General features: G+C 48.4%; 1 protein-coding gene and 1 non-coding gene across 4 annotated transcripts in view; both read left to right on the top strand.

Moving 5' to 3' along the window:
• Positions 1 to 2,869, top strand: part of PFKFB4 (6-phosphofructo-2-kinase/fructose-2,6-biphosphatase 4) — a 54,054-nt gene extending 51,185 nt beyond the window's left edge. For all 3 annotated transcript variants that reach the window (XM_058288475.1, XM_058288473.2, XM_058288472.1), the window contains one exon: positions 873 to 2,869. In XM_058288475.1, coding sequence (XP_058144458.1) covers positions 873 to 932 — 60 coding nt within the window. In that variant the 3' untranslated portion in view covers positions 933 to 2,869. The remainder of the gene's footprint in view (positions 1 to 872) is intronic.
• A 12,002-nt stretch (positions 2,870 to 14,871) lies between these two features.
• LOC111762639 (U6 spliceosomal RNA) lies at positions 14,872 to 14,978 on the top strand. The gene has a single exon (XR_002795710.1). It is a non-coding gene; the product is annotated as a U6 spliceosomal RNA (small nuclear RNA).
• Positions 14,979 to 16,666: the final 1,688 nt, after the last annotated feature.

Genomic DNA, 16,666 nt, shown 5'->3' with positions numbered 1-16,666 from the left:
CTCTGCCGCCTCGGGGTGCCCTTCCGCGGGGCAGACCTGCAGGCCACGGGGTTCCCAGAGTTCCTGGTCCCCCTGCGGGGGGCAGGCTGTGTAGGAAAGGGGGCCCCCAGAAAGCACCAGCCGCCCCTACAGTTCCAGCGGCAAGGCCTGTGAACCTGAGGGGTGGACACGTCACGCTGCTCGGGGCTGCAGCCCAGGTCCTCGGTGGCCTGTCCCTGCAGCTGATGACTTGGGGATGGGCCGTCAGAATTGGGCACAGGCCTCGGGCCCTCAAACTCTGCAGGCAGGGGCAGGCCTGGGCTCTGTGGCTTGGTGGGGGCCGTCTGCAGTAAAGGGCTCGGGGGACCCTGTGCCCCAGCCCTGAGGGGACAGACCAGGCTGCAGAGAGCAAGGGTTGCCCTCAGGCTGCTGGGGCCACAGCTGATGCTCTCACAGGCACGCGGAGCCGCGAGGGCAGCCCCCGGAGCTGGCCCCCTCCCTGTGCCCGCTGACCAGGATGCAGACCTGGAGCTCCTGCCTGCTTGAACCAGACCCCGCGGCAGGCAGCCGGGGCGGCTCACCTGGGGGGCTGCCAGGCTGCTGCAGCGGAGGGCCTGGAGTGTGGCTCCACTTCGCCCTGGCCCGGCGGTGCCCGCCGTGGCCAAGCAGGAGGCCGTGCCTCCCCCCCCCCGTGGCTCTTCTGTTCGTCCCCCACGGTGCATCAGGAGGCCCGTGGCCGGCGCTCCTGGGGGCGGGCGGGGCAGGCGTCCGGCGGCTGGGCCTCCTGGGGTAAGCTCGCGAGCACGGATGGGCCACGGTGACGAGGCCAGCAGACGGGGCCGTCCCGTGCATCCCTGCCGCCGGGTGAGTGCCCCGTTTTCCTCGTTGTGCAGAACGTAGACATCTCGAGGCCGCCCGAGGAAGCCCTGGTCACCGTCCCCGCTCACCAGTGACCGCGGCTCGCCCACCGCGACCCCTGGGCCGGTATCGATGGACGCGGACCGGGCCATACCAGGCCCCCCCGGCGAGTTGGCCACCAGCAGGAGCGCCCCCGCGCCACGGGAAGCTGGCGGCACCCCGGCCCACCTGCCTCCCTGACGGCGACGGGGTTGTCCGTGGTGCCCGGCCTGCTGCTCAGAGCCACGCGGGCAGCCACGGCAGCCACGGGCTGACCGAGCCTGGGCCCGCGGCAGCTCGGAGGTGCTCTCTCACTGGGTCAGGTTGGCTCTGTGACGCGTGACACCCTACAATGTGAAGCCGGCGGTGCTTGTTGTGGCGCTCTGGGCAGGCCGAGCTGCCGGGGGTGGACCGCAGCACCTGCAGACTTTCGCTGTCCTCTCAGGGGCAGTCCCCGAGCCACAGGCGAGGCGTTCACGGGCACCTGAGCGTCCGCTGCCGCGAGCGAGATGGAAAGCCTGTCCCTTCCCCGCCAGGAGCCGAGGAGCTTCCGCCACCGGCCAGACCCCTGGGTCCGTGTCACTGGCATTTGTGGGCATCCATGAAAGAGGCATGCGGGGCGGGGGAAATTGCAGTCACCCCTGCCCGACCATGCGTGCCCTGAAACGCTGCCCCTTGCCGGCTGCTCTCGCGGTGGAGCCGTCTAAAGACGGGGCAGCCGTGTGAGCTGTGCCGCCTGGTGTACTCACCAGGGTGGGCTGCCGTCCACCGCCCCTTGCCCGCTGCTCTCGCAGCCCCTCGCCCGATGCTGGCTGTCTCCCCGGAATGCACGCTCGAGGCCAAGAAGGCATTTCCCGTGCCCCATTCAGCAAAGCTGTGGCCACGCAACCTCTCCTGGCACTTGTCCATCTCCGCCGGGGGGGACCGGGGAGGAGAAAGGACAGACCCCAGAGGCAGCCCTTTGGCAGGGGAGGGTTTCCCACGCATGCCCCCGCTTCCGATCCGTGCACACCCGAGCCTCGCGAAGGTGGGTGTCATGATGCTCTGGGGCGGGCCGGGCAGCGGGCTCCAGCTCCACTGACAGCGACTTGCCGCCCGGAAGGCCGTGGAGCTGGTACTAAAGTGTCTGTCTGGACTTGGAGTCAGGTGTCCTGCTGTGCACAGGTGGGCCTTGGGGAAGCCCTGCCCACCGTCCCCAAACCCCTGGGCCTGGCAAAGCAGGCCCCCTCCCCAGCCCCCAGGGCTTTGCCGCCTGCAGGTGCCACATGCCCGAAAGAAGTCACTGTCCCTGGTCCCATCGGTGGTCAGCTGTGGGCAGACAGAGGGGGCCGGGCAGGCTTATCCTGGATTCACTGCCTTTTAGAGCCCTGGGGCCCGGTGGCAGGGAGGTGGCAGCCCTCTGTGTCCCCCGGGCCTCTGCTTAGACTTGGGGGCAGAGGACCTTGTCCCTGCCTTGGGGACTTGGGGACTGCGGCCTCCGCTCCTGTGTCCTCACACTTTCGGTGCCTTTTGGTTACCTGGACACGCTCCTTTGCTAGCCAGAGCGGGTCCCTCTGCTCAGCGGCAGGCGTGAGCACCTCGGGGTCTCTGCCTCTCCCGGGAGCTCAGGCTGCCGGGGCAAGACCACCGAGGCTGGCTGGGTGCACAGATGGTGTCGGGGCCAGGGCTGCCCACCGTGGATGAGTCACAAGGATGGGGGTGCCTGGGGGAGCCTGGGGGGGGCCCAGCCTCTGCCTGGCAGGGTCTCCGCGCGGGCAGCGACTCGCCGGCTGGCAGGTGCCACATTTTAGCCGTGATGGTTATTTCCCTGTTTTCCCCGGATTAGATGATATTAAGCCTCAGCCACACATAACATTCTTTGCAATAATTTAAAAAACCCCAACAATTTAAGAATGTAATCATTACCACTGAGTCGAATACTTGAAAGCTGGTAAGATGGGAAACGTTATATTGTATACGTGTTACCACAATAAAAACAAAACTTAATGCTGTACCCTGGAGCCAGCTCTCCTTTTGTGGGGTGTTCTTTCCCGGAGGTCTGTGTTGGGGTCTTGGGTTTGCTTCCACCCCCCTTCTCTCCCCTCTCAGGAGAGGAAACTGCCCTGCCCAGGAGGGGCCCCTGGGCCCTGCCCGAGCTCGGCAAGAGGCAGGTGCGGGGAGGGGAGCTGGGGCAGCGGGCCCTTTGGGGGGCTCCGGGGCCCCTGGAAACGTGGGTCCCGAGCGTTGGTACATTTGGGAGAGGGCCCGAGGCTAGGAGGAGGCTGGAGGGGCCGCGCAAGGTGGCAGGTGGGTGCAATGGCCGGTCCTCGCCTACGTCTGAGGCGGGGAGGATGGTGACAAGGGACCTTAGAATTTCACGAGGCTTTCTAGACTTCCTGCCCCGGCGGCGCCAGGCTGTCGCTCCACGGCCACTGCGGGGCTGGGCAGGGCTGGTGCCCACCTTCCTCACTGTGTTGGGGAGGACACTGGCCGTGTTGCGTCTGGGTGGCTCTGCCTCCCGTGCTGTGTCGCGGCAGGTGGCGGGAGCACCCGGGCTTCGTCCTGGCCTTCAGGGGAGAGCCACGCCGGGCTCAGGTGCATGTCGGCCATGGCTCTCCTCCCCCCAGGGGTAAGTTTGGGGGGCAGCAAAATGGTCCTCACCCTGAATCGGGCACTTAGTACCTGCGGGGGACCCCTGGCCTCCTTGAACGCTTCCCAGCCCTCTTTGAAGGTTTTGAAGATTTTTAGCAGCAAAGTTGCGATAGAATGAGTGAAATATGCCATCAGAAGTTTTTTTCAGGTCTGCTGTCCTACCACCATCTAGACAGGGCAGTTACATTCTTGTCATGCTGTGGAATTTGGTAGTATTATGGGTTGCTATGAACAGCAGTCATCAGATCCTGTGCTCATATGGGGTCAGAGGCTATTTGGAAAAAATGGACTGTTGTTGCAAAGACAGGTTTCAGCCTTACATTACGGTAGATTTGAGTGCCACCCTTAAACCCATCACTGGGAAGTGGTTTGGCTCAACTGATTGAGCATCCACCTATCTTATGGAGGGTCCAGGGTTCAAACCCAGGGCCTCCTGGCCTGTGTGATGAGCTGGCCCACGCGCAGTGCTGATGTACACAAGGAGTGCCGTGCCACTCAGGGGTGTCCCCTGTGTAGGGGAGCCCCATGTGCAAGGAGTACACCATGCAAGAACCGCCCCATGAGAAAAAGCGCAGCCCGCCCCAGAGTGACGTCGCACACACAGAGAGCTGACGCAGCAAGATGATGCAACAACAACAAAAAGCACCATGGTTTCCTGGCGCCGCATGACAAGAATGCAAGCGGACACAAAAGAACACACAGTGAATGGACGCAGAGAGCAGACAACAGTGGGGAAGGGGAGAGAAATAAATAAAATCTTTTAAAAAAAACAAAACCCACCACTGGCAAAGAGGAATGTTACCATGTTTGGTTTAGACCAATCATTCATCCCTTGGGAGCAGAACAATATTATTAAAGGGGAGAAGTTGTGAATGGCCGCAGGTCTCTGGGCGGTTGTGAGGAAAGTGCCGGCATGCACCTGTGCTGTTCCCACAAGGCACTGCGGGAAGGGCACCTGCCCTCTTCCTTCAGAGGCCTCTGGGTGGTGAACTGATGCAGTCTGGAAAATTGGCCAGGCGTCCTCTCTAGTCAGCCCTCCTTTGTTATTTATGCCAAGTAGGTTTCGACTGGCCTCGCCGTCCCTCCTGGTCCTCGGGGCCTGATGATCAGGTCCAGGTGGCCTGTAAGTCCCACTGCGCGCCATGGGTACTGCGTCCGCCCCTCCTCTGGCGGCTCAGTGCTGCCGCTCGGCCCTCGTCGCCCCAGGACTCTGGCATCTGCCTCGAAATCCAGGCACCGTTTCAAGTGGAGTGTCTGCAGCTAGAATCCCTGACCCCTGGAGGACAGTGGCTATGATGCTCCCCCACCGACTCACTTCCCAGGGTCTCAGCGTGGGAAAGGGCGTGAGGCGTCCGTGGTAAATTCAGTCCAGCATCTATCGTCAGGGAATGAATGATCTTCCTAAGCCTTTGGAAGGACTTTCCTTCACAGTAAACCAGGGAGGTTTTTCTGTTTTTACTTTTTTTTCCTTTATTAAACAAGTTGTGGGTTTACAGTACAATCGTGCATAAAATACAGGATTCCCATCTAACACCCCACCACCAACACCGTTTGGTAGTGTGGGGCATTTGTCACAATTGATGATAGCACATTTTTAAAATTCTAATCCATGGATTAAGTTAGGGCTCACAGTGTAGCGTAGTTCTATCAATTTTTTATTTTCATTTTGTTAACATACATACAATCTACTTCCTCTCTTAATCATATTCAGATACATATTTCAGTGCTGTTAATTGCATTTACAATGTTGTGCTACCATCACCACCATCCATTACCTACACATTTCCTTCATTACAAATAGGAATCCTGTACATTTTAAACCTTAACCTCCCATTCCCTGTCCCCACCCTGTTCCCTGGTTACTTACATTCTAGATTCCGACTCCGTGAGTTTGCTTATTCTTACTGTTTTAAATCATGAGATCATACAATATTTGTCCTTTTGAGTCTGGCTTATTTCACTCAACATATGATGTCTTCACGATTCATCCGTATTGTCACATGTATCAGGACTTCATTCCTTTTTATTGCTGAATAATATTCCATTGTACGTATATACCACATTTTATTTATTCACTCATCCGCTGATGAATGCTTGGGTTGCTTCCATCTTTTGGCAATTGTGAATTTGGCTGCTGTGACCATTGGTGTGCAAATTTCTGTTTGAGTCCCTGCTTTCAATTCTTTTGGGTATATACCTATTAGAGGGATTTCTGGGTCATATGGAATTCTATACTTAGTTTTCTGAGAAACCAACAAACTGTCTTCCTCAGTGGCTGCACCATGTCACATTGCCACCAGCAATGATGAGGGTTCCTATTTCTCCGCATCCTCTCCAACACTTGTTCTTCTCTTTTCTCTTCTCTATAGCAGCCATTCTAATAGGTGTGAAATTGTATCTCACTGTGGTTTTGACTTGCATTTCCTGACAGCTAATGATGTTGAGCATCTTTTTGTGTGCTTTCTGGCCATTTGAATATATTCTTTGGAGAGATGTTTGTTTTCTTTTGTCCGTTTTTAAATATATTTATTTATTTTCTTTATTTACTTCTCCCCCCCCAAGTTGTCTGCTCTCTGTGTCCATTCGCTGCATGTTCTTCTGTGACCGCTTCTATCCTTATCAGCGGCACCGGGAATCTTTGTTTCTTTTTGTTGTGTCATCTTGTGTCAGCTCTCCGTGTGTGCGGCACCATTCTTGGGCAGGCTGTACTTTCTTTTGCGCTGGGCGGCTCTCCTTACGGGGCGCACTCCTTGCACGTGGGGCTCCCCTACACGGGGGACACCCCTGCGTGGCATGGCACTCCTTGCGCACATCAGCACTGTGCGTGGGCCAGCTCCACACAGGTCAAGGAGGCCCGGGGTTTGAATCGCGGACCTCCCATGTGGTAGGCTGACGCCCTATCCATTGGGCCAAGTCCGCTTCCCTCAGTTTTTTTTTGTTGTTAAAATTGAAGGATTTGTTTATACCTTGTGCTTTGGATATAAAGTCTAAGAAACCATTGCCTAATACAAGGTCCTGAAGATGCTTCCCTACATTTTCTTCCAGGAGTTTGATAGTTCTAGCTCTTAACTTTAGATCTTTGATCCATTTTCAGTTGATTTTTGTGTAGGGTGTGAGGTAGGAATCCTCCTTTTTTTTTATCCCCCCTCTTTGCGGCTTTTTTGTTTGTTTGTTTGCTATCTGCTTTCTGTGTCCATTCACGATGTGTTCTTCTGTGTCTGTATTTATTTTATTTATTTATCCCCCCGCCTCGTGGCTTGCTTGCTCTCTGCTCTCTATGTCCATTCGCATTCTTCTGCATTTTTGCTCATCTTTTTGTTGCGTCACCTTGTTGAGTCGGCACTCCGCAGTGCTTGCAGGCCAGGCAGCACTCCATGGTGCTTGTGGACTGGCGGCTTTCCACAGCATGTGGGCGAGCCTGCCCTCACAAGGAGGCCCCGGGATGCAAACCCAGGGCCTCCCCTGTGGTAGACGGGAGCCCAGCTGAGTAAGCCACAGCTGCTTCCCTTTGTCTCTCCTCCTTTTTTTTTTTTTTTTGCAAATGGAGATCCAGTTTTCCCAGCACCATTTGTTGAACAGATTATTCTTTACCAATTAAGTGGTCTTTGCCACCTTGTCAAAAATCAGTTGACCATAATTGTGAGGGTTGATTTCTGAGTTCTCAATTCTATTCCATTGGTCTATATGTCTGTCCTTGTGCCTGTAGCATGCTGTTTTGATTACCATGCCTTTGTAATAAGTTTTAAGATTGGTAAGTGTGAGTCCTCCAATTTCATCCTTTTTCAAGATGACTTTAGCTATTCCAAGCTCCTTACTCTTCCATATAACTTTGATAATTGGCTTTTCCATTTCTGCAAAGAAAGTTGTTGGAATTTTTATTAGGATTGCATTGAAACTATAAATTGCTTTGGGTAGGAGTGACATCTTAATGATATTTAGTCTTCCAATCCATGAACACAGAATATCCTTTATTTAGGTCTTTTTTGATGTCTTTTAGCAATGTTTTGTAGTTTTCTGTTTACAAGACCTTTACATCCTTGCTTAGATTTTTTCCTAGATATTTTATTCTTTGAGTTGCTATTGCTATTGTGAATGGAATTTTTTTTCTTGATTTCTTCTTCCAATTGTTCATTGCTTGTGCATAGAACACACAAGCAATGTGTGTTTTTTTGGGTTTTGATTTTGTGTCCCACCACTTTGCTGAATTCAGTTATTCTAGGATTTTTCAGGATCTTCTGTATATAGGATCATATAATATGCAAATAGGGAAAGTCTTAATTATTCCTTTCTAATTTTGATGCCTTTTATTTATTTTTCTTGCCTAATTGCTCTGGCAAGAACACCCAGTATAATTGTGAATAACAGTGGTGACAACAGGCATACTTGTCTTGTTCCTCGTCTTAGAGGGAAAGCTTTCAGTCCTTCACCATTAAGTATTATGTTGGTTGTGGGCTTTTCATATATTTCCATTATCATGTTGAGGAAGTTTCTTTCTAGTCCTAGTATTCTATTAATAAGTGTTTTTATCAAGAAAGGGTGCTGAGTTTTGTCAAATGCCTTTTCTGCATCAATTGAGATGACCATGTGGTTTTTTCCATTTATCCTATTAATGTGGTGCATTATATTAATTGGTTTTCTTATGTTGAACCAACATGCTGTACCATAGATTAATTCCACTTGATCACATCATACAAATCTTTTAATATGCCATTGGATTGATTTGCTTGTATTTTTTCTGAGGATTTTTGCATCTATATTCCTAAGAGATATGGGTCTGTAGTTTTTTGTTTTCTTTTCTTGTGATATCTTTATCTGACTTCGGTATGAGGGTGATGTTGGCCTTGTAGAATGAATTGGGGAGTATTCCCCCCTCTTCAATTTTTCAAAAGAGTTTGAGCAGAATTGAAGTTAAGTCTTGGAATATTTGAGAGAATTCCCCTGGGAAGCCATCTGGTCATGGGATGTTCTTGTTGGTAGGGTTCTTTTTTGTTTTAATTTCATATAATAAACTTTATTTTTAGGAAACTTTCAGATTCAGTTACATTGAAAGTGTAGAGGATTCCTATATACCCCATCCCCTTCCCCTGGGTTTTTACTTTTTATTTTCTATTTCCAAACCTTTACAATAAATCTAAATAGAAATTCTGTACGAATTAAGCATTAGCTCCCTATTCTCTACACCAATTGATCTATTCCTTGTTGTTGGTAGGTTTTTGATTACTGATCAATATCTTTACTAGTAAGTGATCTGTTGAGATCTTCTATTTCTTCATGAGTCAATGTAGGTAGTTTGTGTGTTTCTAAGAATTTGTCCATTTCATCTAGGTTATCTAATTTATTGGCATTTAGTTATTTATAGTATCCTCTTATAATTCTTTTTATTTCAGCAGTGTCAGTAGTAATGTCCCCTTTTCATTTCTGATTTTTGTTATTTGTATTCTCTTTTTTTCTTGGTCAGTCTAGCTAAAGGTTTGTTAATTTTATTGATTTTTTTTCAAAGAACCAACTTTTAGTTTTATTGTTTTGTTTTGTTTTTCCTATTTCATTTTTCCCTGCTTTAATCTTTGTTATTTCCTTTCTTTGGCCTGCTTGGGTTTAGTTGGTCTTCATTTTCTAGTTCTTTATTTTTTGAAGTTAAGTCTCTGATTTGAAGACTTTCTTCTTCTTCTTCTTCTTTTTTTATTTTTTTATTTTTATTTTTTAGGAGGTACCAGAGATTGAACCCAGGACTTTGTACATGGGAAGCAGGCTTTCAACTACTGGGCTACATCTTCCCTCCCTTTCTTCTTTTTTAATGTAAGCATTTAAAGCCATAAATTTCCCTCTCAGCACTGCCTTAACTGCATCCCATAAGTTTTCATATGTTGTATTTTCATTTTCATTTGCCTCAAGATATTTCTTAATTACTCTTGTGATTTCCTCTTTAACTCATTGGTTGTTCAAGAGTATGCTATTTAATTTCCACATATTTGTGAATTTTCCCTTTCTGTCTCTGTTATTGATTTCAAGTCCTGTACATCCTTATCGATCTTCTGACTGCTGTTCTATTCATTACCTAGAGTGGTGTGTTAAAAATCTCCTACTATTAATGTAGAATCATCAATTTCTCCTTTTAAATCTGTCAGTATTTGCTTCATATATTCTGGGGCTCTGCTGTTAGGTTTATATATTTATTTATAATTGTTGCATCTTCCTGTTGAGTTTTCCTCTTTATCAGTATATAATGACCATCTTTGTTCCTTACAATTTTTTGCCTTAAAGTCTACTTTATCTGATATTAGTATAGCCACCCAACTCTCTTTTTGTTACTACTTGCATGGCATGTTTTTTCCCATCCATTCACCCCCAACCTACTTATATTTGGACTCTCAGGTGAGCTGCTTGCAGAAAGCATGTCATTGAATCATGCTATTTTATCTATTCTGCTAACTGCTGCCTTTTACTGAAGAGTTTAATCCATTTATATTTAAAGTCATTACTGGATAATGCAGGACTTTTTTCTGCCATTTTGCCGTTTATCCTTTGAGAGTCTTATACTTTTATGTCCCTCACTTTTGCTAAAGCCTATTTTTATATTTACTTGCCTTTTTGTGTTAATATCATATTGAATGCTTTCTCATTTTTATCTGGCTATAGTTTTCTTCTGTTTCCTGTGTCATTACCATGGGGTTAAAATTTAACATCCTATGATGATTGCACAGCTATGTGATAATACCAAATACCATTGATTGTACATTCTGGATAAATTGTATACTTTATCAATATTTACCAATAAAATTAATCGGTTAAAAATGTTTTTTAACATCCTAAATATATAATAGTTATATTTGATTTGGTACCAACTTACTTCAATAGTGTGCACATATACTTTTCCTATACTCCTCTGTCCCCCCACAATTTTCTGGTACTTGTTACCACTTGTATCTTTGTGCATTGTATGTCTAAAAACATAAAGATATCGTTATTTTTATGTATTTGCTTTTTTGCACTGTAGGAAGAAGTGGAGTTATATGCCAAACAATACAATGCAATAATAATGGCAATTATAATTACCCAAATGGTTACTTTTACCACAGGTCTTCTTTTATGCTGCTTTGAACCACTGTCTAGTGTCCTTTCCATTCAGTCTGAAGAACTCCCTTTAGCATTACTTGTAGGGCAGGTCTAGTGGTGATGAAATCCCTAGCCTTTTTTTATCTACCTCATTTTTGAAAGAGAGTCTCACCAGACATAAAATTCTTAGGCTGGCATTGTTTTCCTTCAGCACTTTAAGTACTTGAATCCACTGCCTTTTTTCCTCCATGGTTTTGGATGAGGAATTGGCATTCAATCTAATTGGTACTTGTTGTATGTGATATGTTGCTTTTCTCTTGCAACTTTCAGAACCCTCTCCTTTTCCTTTGCATTCGATAGTATAATCAATATACAATGGGGTATATTTTTCTTCATGTTTATCCTGTTTTGTGTTCTCTGAGCTTCTTGGATGTGCATATTCACATCTTTTGCTAAATTTGGGAAGTTCTTGGTCATTTCTTTCACTATTTCTTCTGCCCCTTTCTCTCTTTCTTCTTTTTCTAGGATTCCCATAATGCATATATTAGTGCACTTGATGGTTTCCCATAGCTATCTTTGAGTATTTTTGCTTTTAATATTTCTTTTCTCTTTCTGCTCCTCAGCCTGACTCATTTCAACAGTCTTGTCTTCAGGTTCACTGATTCTTTCTCCTGCCAGCTCCAATCTGCTCTTGGAATGCTCCTCATTTCTGTTATTGTGGTCTTCAACCTCAGTAGTTCTGTTTGGTTCCTTTTTTTTTTTCCTTCATCCTTCTTCTCCTGCCCAGGAGCAGCTGCAGTGGCCACAGTCTATTCCGGAGATCCGACGGCGCTCTCTCGGCTCCTCCACTTCCTGCCTACGCTCGGGTGTCTCCTGCAAATACCCCCGCCAGGTCCCACATAACCTGTTCTTGTCCTTCCTTTCCAGACTGGGTAACCAGCCTGCCCTCTCAGGCATGCGCAGAAATCGCAGCTAAGAGGCATCCTCGAGCCATCCGTGATAGTGGCTCAGGCTGAAAGAAAGAGTTTGGTTCCTTTTTAAAATGTATATTTCTTTACTTAGACTCACATATTGTTAATTCTATATTTCCTAATATCCTATAATTCTTTCTCTATACTTTCCTTCATCTCCTTGAGCATTTTTAAGATACATTTTTAAAAAGGCTTTGTTTTGTATGTCCACATTCTCAAATTCATTGGTGTTTTTTGTTTTTTATCTTTTTTGGGTGAGCCATCATTTGATGTTTGTTTATCTTGTACTCTTTTGTTGTACCCTGTATGTTTTAATATTTTAAAATGTTAAATCTGGGATTTATTCCCCGAGATATCTGTTTCCTGGTTCTGTAACCAGCTGCTGATAAGACAGAGATTTTCTTGTGCTCCAACCCCCCTCTCAGGACGGTCTGCCAAAGCTGAATGCCGTGCGCAGGGTTTTCTCTGTCTTTCTAGGCCTCTGCCTGATCTTGGGCTTTTGCTTGGTCGTTGTTTCGGAGTTCCCCTGTCCCACGAGCTGGGTTGTCCCCTCTGTTTCCCAGGAGACATTCCGCCCTCTTCCGGCACTTGAAGCCAGCAGACCTTTGTCCCGTCTGCCTTCCTCTATAGTTCTTTACACTCCTTCCACTGTCTCACACTGCTTTGGCTTAGAGGGTAAATTCCAAAGTGCCCTGGGGAGGAATGGCACCAGCAGCTCCTCACAGCTCCCCAAAGCTGAGCTTTCCTGGCCTGCCCAGCAAACGCAGCCCTTCAGCTACTGTCCCCGGCAGCCCCGAGGAAGCCCTGCGCCTGTAAATTTCCACTGCCTCCTCCCCAGTCAGGAAGGTGTGGGAACAATGGTGGCCTCGGCCTCCCTCCAGGGAGGGGTGGGAACAATGGCCGCCTCTGCCTTCCTGGCAGGTTGAAACAATAGCTGCGCTCAGAGCTGGGACCCAGCGATCCAAATTTGCTAATCAAAAGCCATGATCGGTGACTGCCCACCCCTGTTCCTGGGAAAGAGGCTTTTTATGTCCCTTTCCGTCCCCAGCAACCTAGCCAGGGATTGGACCCCTCGGCCAGGGAGGTTTTGTCTCCCAACTTCATTTAGTAAGACCCAGCTTTCATTCAGCCAACCAAGCAGGGAACTGGAGCAATCCTCGGCCCAGTGAGCCAGCAAACTGATTCCAAAATCTCTGCCACGTGTGCCCGTATGGGTAAATCAGTCCAATCTAAACTTATGTTCTTATCTTCCTGATCCAGCATCTATTCTCACACATATTCTTATTTTGGCCAACGGAAAGTAGTAAAGTGTTGTGATTCTTCTGATGTATAAGCCTTCCCCTCCAGGCCTGATTTTGGCCTACGAGCCCCCAGGCACTGGAGAAAGTAAGGAGTTGAGGAGGTGCCTTGAGAAAAGTTGGCTTCCCCGAGCAGAGTAACTCCCAAAGCCTCGTGAGGTCCTTAGGGTGTTGTGCTGGAACTAAAACAGGCAGACTTTTTTTTTAAGACTTATTATTTACTTATTTATTTTTTCCTCCCCCTCATTGTTGTTTTGTGTTTGCTGTGTCTGTTCATTGTGTGCTCGTCTTCTTTTTGGAGGCACCAGAGCCAAACCTGGGACTTCTCATGTGGGAGGGAGGCTCCTAACTGCTTGAGCCACCTCCATACCTGCTTTGTTGTATCTCTCATTCTGTTTTCCTTCTTGTGTCTCTTTGTTGTATCATCTTGCCATCTTGCTCATTTTCTTTAGGAGACACTGGGAACCAAACCTAGGACCTCCCATGTGGTAGGTGGGAACTCAATAGTTTGAACCGTATCTGCCTCCCCAGGCAGATTTTTTATTTTTTTAATTTATTTCTCTCCCCTTCTCTCCCCACCCCCCAGTTGTCTGCTCTCTCTGTCCATTTGCTGTGTGTTCTTCTGTGTCTGCTTGTATTCTTGTCTGCAGCACCAGGAATCTGTGTCTCTTTTTTGTTGCATCATCTTCCTGCGTCAGCTCTCCGTGTGTGTGGTGCCACTCCTGGGCAGGCTGCACTTTTTTCATGTGGGGCAGCTCTCCTTACGGGGTATACTCCTTGCACGCGGGACTCCCCTGTGTGGGGGACACCCCTGCATGGCAGGGCACTCCTTGCACACATCAGCACTGTGCGTGGGCCAGCTCACCACATGGGTCAGGAGGCCCGGGGTTTGAACCCTGGACCTCCCATGTGGTAGGCAGACACTATCAGGTGAGTCAAATCCGCTTCCCCCCAGGAAAATTTTTAAAAGGGGTGCAAAGCAAGTTGATTGAGCTAAAGCTGCGTTAATGCAGGAGCAGCACAAAAAGAGGTTTCTGCTCAAAAGATTGAGTTGGGGGAGCAGCTAGTATGGCTGCTTGAAAAAAAAGGTAAGGTGTGGGGGGATGGGGAGGGTAGAGGGGACATGATTTATGGTTAGTATGTGTGTTCCGTGAGCTGTGTGGACCACGGGGGCAATGGGGCTGTTTGGGCAGGGTGTCCTTGAGGCCCAGTTTGTTAATCAGCAAGTAACATTGGCGTAAGGCTGTGGCTGTCTGGTGCAGCAGGTTGCTGGTGTCAGCTTGTTATACTTCTTCCTCTCAGGCTGGGGCAGGGGGTTTTATCACCACCGCAAAGGATTATTGGTATGTTGTCTTGCTTCAGTTAACCTCTGTTTCTTCTTTAAAACTCCCTGGGTAAAATGGAAGCTCAAGCAAATCAAGATGGTTAGTAAAATCATTTATCATTGCATTTTCATGAGGAGGAAGACACTGTGATCAGCAGGGAAGAGAGGTGCGAAAGAGGATGAGGGTTGGTGGTAATCTGATTCCTCTGAATTCTTTCCTATATCTTTATTCCAATTAATTTATTAGTTTAGCACATTTATTAAATGCCTACTATGTGCTGAGCAGTGGGGATACAGCAGTAAGCACAATGGGCCCAAACCTCTAATGTTCCCGAGCTGTCATTCTAGAGGTGAGAGACACAGTAAACAAATAAATAAAAAATAGCCTGTGTCAGGTGGTGCTGGGACAGAGGGTAGAGGGTGAGAAGGGGTTGCAAGGCCTCACTGAGAAGGTGGCTGTGACACCAAAGGCCTGGAAGAGGTGAAGGGGCACCGGGAAGGCTCTGAGGGTGGGGCGTGCCTCGTGAGGTCAAGGAATATGGAGGGCAGTCAAGGTGGCCAGAGAGCAGGGGGAGAGGGGGAGGGTGACCGGGTCAGAGGAGATGATGGGTGTAGGTGATGGGGGCTCTGGCAGGGCTTTGAGCAGTGGAGGAACTTGATCTGACACGCTTCTTCACAGGATCCCGCTGGCTGCTCTGAATCAAGGGTAGACTTATGGGTGCTGGCCTCAGCAGCACATATACTAAAATTGGGATGATACAGAGGAGATTAGCATGGCCCCTGCACAAGGATGACACCCAAATTTGTGAGGTGTCCCATTTTTATTTTTAATTTTTACCATAGGTTCTAAGGGGAAGGGGGGGTGTGAACAGGTGCAACATGGGGCATTTTTAGGGCGTTGGAATTGCTCTGCATGGTTTTGCAGTAATGGACACAGGTCATCATACATTTTGTCAAAACCTATCAATTTGGAAGATGCAAAAGTGTAAACCATAACGTGAACTCTGGGCCATGGTTAGTAGCAATGCTTTCGTATTTGTTCATCAATTGTAACGAGTGTACTATGCTCAGGTAAGATGTTATTAATAAGGGAAGACGCGAGAGGGGGATGTGTGGGGTATATGGGAATCCCCTGTATTTTCAGTGTAACCTTTCTGTAACCTAAACTTTACAAATAAAAATAAAGTAAAAAAAAACAAAAACCCATACAAATAGCAAGAAAAGCATTAGAATGTAACAGATACATGAGCAAAAGAGAAGTTATAACTTGTAACAAAAAGTGAAAAAATGATGAAACTAACCATATTAAAAGATGCAAAAATATAAAAGAAAGAAAGAAGGGAGAGAAGGAGGGAGGGTGGGAGGGATTAAAGAATTGACTAACGGGCCAGGGTGGAGGCCGAAAGACATGTCTGGCGGCTGCTGCAGTCGTCCAGGTGAGGGACAGTGACGCTTGGGATGGAGCTGCTGAGCAGGGGTGGGTTTCCCCTTACACTTTGAAGGTAGAGTCAAGACAGGCTGATGGTTTGGATGAGGGCATGTGGGAAAGAGATGATGCCAAGGGATGGGGATACCACTTACGGACATGTGGAAGCCCACGGAGGAAGCAGGCGAGGGTTGGGTAGATTGAATTCCGAATCCCAACAAAAGGACATGTTCTTCATCTTCCTCCTCGTTCCTGTGAGCAGGAACTTGTGTAACTAGGACCCTTGGAAGATGTCTTATCAGTTAAGGCATGGACTCATTTGTGAATAGGACCGTCTAAGATCCTATTTGGTGTGGCCAAACTGAATCAGGGTGGGCCTTAAAGTCCCTATGGAGGCCTTATAAAAAGAGGAAATTCAGAAGGTTCCAGTGAAGTGACAAGCCAGAAGCCAGAGGAAACCCAAAGAGCAAGCGTAAGGAGAGTTTGATCACCACGTGGCAGGAGGCGGAGATGCAAGCTGAAGAACCCGTGACGTGCAGCCCGCCAGCACAGAATGCTCCAGGCTGCAGGGAGGAAGTATGGCCCTACCCACGCCTCGATTGTGGACTTCTAGCTTCTGAAACCGTGAGACAATAAGTTCTTGTTGTTCGGCCAACCAGTGCATGGTGTTTGTCATAGCAGCCAGCAGCCAGACAAACTAAGATGCGGCACAGGCGGCTGGAGTGGTCAGCAGTTCAGTCAAGGGCACGTTAGGATGAGATGCCAGTTGGACATCCACGTGGAGCTGTTGCCAGGACAAGTGTATCTTTGAGTCTGAAGTTGGAGGAAGAGAGACCTGGGCTGGGGATAAGAAATGGCACAGTCAGTGCAGCGATGGAGTTTAAAGCCACGGCACTCATGAGCTCTCCAAAGGGAAAGCGAATAGAGAAGAAATGCAGCCTGAGGAGCGAGCCCGGGAGCCCCATATCAAGCGCTTGAGATGAGAACGAACCAGGGAAGGAGCTTGCCAAGGGGTGACCAGGGAATAGGAGGAGACCTGCGAGAGTGGGGGGACCAGGGAGCCACGTGGGGGAGCATGTGAAGGAGG

The sequence above is a fragment of the Dasypus novemcinctus genome, chromosome 26 (assembly GCF_030445035.2).
Source record: "Dasypus novemcinctus isolate mDasNov1 chromosome 26, mDasNov1.1.hap2, whole genome shotgun sequence".
NCBI classification, from domain to species: domain Eukaryota; kingdom Metazoa; phylum Chordata; class Mammalia; order Cingulata; family Dasypodidae; genus Dasypus; species Dasypus novemcinctus.
This window is presented reverse-complemented; position numbering and strand designations above follow the sequence as displayed.